The sequence below is a fragment of the Chaetura pelagica genome, unplaced genomic scaffold (assembly GCF_000747805.2).
Source record: "Chaetura pelagica isolate M959 unplaced genomic scaffold, ChaPel_1.0 scaffold132, whole genome shotgun sequence".
Taxonomy (NCBI): Eukaryota; Metazoa; Chordata; class Aves; order Apodiformes; family Apodidae; genus Chaetura; species Chaetura pelagica.
In genome coordinates, this window is record NW_009952709.1 from 1,171,905 (window position 1) to 1,174,027 (window position 2,123).

General features: G+C 53.7%; 1 protein-coding gene across 1 annotated transcript in view; it reads left to right on the top strand.

Annotated features, from left to right (window-relative positions):
- FAM166A (family with sequence similarity 166, member A) overlaps window positions 1–2,123 on the top strand; it is a 14,724-nt gene that overhangs the window by 11,161 nt on the left and 1,440 nt on the right. The window contains exon 6 of the mRNA XM_009994344.1: window positions 192–309. Coding sequence (XP_009992646.1) covers window positions 192–309 — 118 coding nt within the window. The remainder of the gene's footprint in view (window positions 1–191; window positions 310–2,123) is intronic.

Genomic DNA, 2,123 nt, shown 5'->3' on the forward strand with positions numbered 1-2,123 from the left:
GATTGGGTGTGGTGCGGTAGGGAGGTGCGCGTGTGGGATGCAATGAAGCTGCTGAGTAGAAGAAACCAGAACTGGGAGGAGAACTGCTGCACCTGGACCTAAATATCCTCTCAGGTGGAGGCAAAGCCTGTGATGGGGGCAGCAACAACGTGGTTTTAAGTGAACTGTGTTGGGTTTTGTTTGTTTTCCAGTTTATGGAAAGAAACCCAGCAGGCACCTTTGGCAAGAGGTTCCCCAAAACATACTGGCCCAACAACAAGATCTACACCAGCTCTGGGCTGATCCCCTGCTACAGCGGCTTCGTTCCGGGTGAGTTCATCAGCTGCCAGAAAATGAAAGCCACTAATACTAATTACTGTCATTAAGTAGGGCTTTTATTAGCTGTAGTGTTGGAGCAGTGAACAATCACTGATGTGCTTCACATGGGCAGGAGATCTGATTTCCCCAGCCTGTGCCAAGGTGCTGGAGCTGAGCCATCCCCTTCCCGGCTGCAGGAGGGTCCAACTTCCAGCCTGGGCTTGTGCAGAATGTTCCTCTGGTTTCCAGCCACCAACTCCCTGCTGAGGCAGAGGAGATCAGTGACACCTCACCCAAGACACGGGTGCCTTACAATTTAGCCCCCAGCAAAGTTATTCTGTTCTAAAAAGCTGGAAGTTTGGCCACAGCAAAGTCAAGAGCCCACAGGTCAATCATGTGCGATGGGAAGGGTTGGAGATAAGGCCCAAACTCACAGCTTGAACTTTATGTGAGAAAGAGGGGGGAAAAAAAATGGTGGAAGACATAGAATGTGGTAGAAATTGAAGTGGGACAGGGTTGGAGAGCAGCTGGTAGTGAGAGTGTGTCTGTTGAGCCTGGAGGGAGAAGGTTGGGGCTGTGGCTCTTGTGCTGGGAAGTCTTGCAGAAGCAGCAAAGGCCTGAGGGGAAGGGAGGCCCAGCTCACACCCCCTGGCACAGGGGAAGGTGGATGGGGCTTCTGATCAAAGATGAAGAGCAAGATGTTCATGTTGGCCTCTGTCACCACAGCCCTGCTCTGGGGCAAGCGCAGAGTCCCCAGTGTGTGACACTTGGCTGTCCCCTCTGGGGTGTCTGTTCCCTCCTGTGGCAGCTCTGGGGTGTCTCACAGCCAAGCCCTGACCCCTCTGGGTGGGCTCCAGGGGCTCTGGTCACACTGGCTGTAGCCTCCAAGGCCCTGGAGAAAGGCTGTTCTGGCCTGAGGAGAAGCTGAACTCGGGTGCCCATCCCTGTTCGTGGGATCTGCCCACTTCCCAGGCTGCAGAAAGCTGGGAGCTGCAGGGGAGGGTGGGTAAGGCAGCTCTGCCCAGAAGGGGCTGGGGACAGCACTGTCCCTCCTCAGAACCTGCCAGGGGGGACATGCCACTTCATGTAATGAGAAGAAAAAAACCCCCACCCTAAAATCAAGGATAAAAATCAACTGCTTGAAGTGTTGCCTCATGCTTTAAAAAAATCCATTGTCATCTTTTCACCTACAGAAACGTTCTTCTGTGTAGGTCTGACACCAACCACCTGTGTCTGCAGCCCCTTCCCCTGCCCCAGCAGCCTCTGGGAGGGCCACTCTAACTGCTCCGACCAGTTCAACACTGGAAGGAGAAACTTGTTTAAGACAGAAAAAAAATAACCCCAAATCAATTATAATTGAGAACCCTGACCAAGAAGTGTCCTCGGCAGGCAGGCTGTGAGCTCCTGTCCAGCTACTGAGTGACAGGTTTCTCACTGGAGGTAACACCACACACTGTTTCCAGAGTGAAAATTTGCTAATACAGGGTTTTTAGGAGATAAAATGTTTCTAAGGAGATACTTTGGGCTGGGGTGTTCAGCTCACCTCAGGAGGGAGGCTGCACCAGACTGTAGGTTTAAAATCCCAACGTCCTGGTTCTCCAGCAAGGCTGCACTCAGCCCCAGCACAGCTTGTCACAGCTGTCCCCAGGGCTCTGGTGACAGCCATGGCTGCTGCCTGGGTCTGTGCTGCTCATGGGCTGGCAAACACCTGTGCCAGTGGCAACCTGCCTGCTCTGGGTGGTTGCCCCACAGCTGGGGAAACCTCTGGCTCCCAAACACCCCCACCTGATCCCATCCTGCCGTGGTGGGCAGGAGCTGCTGAGCTT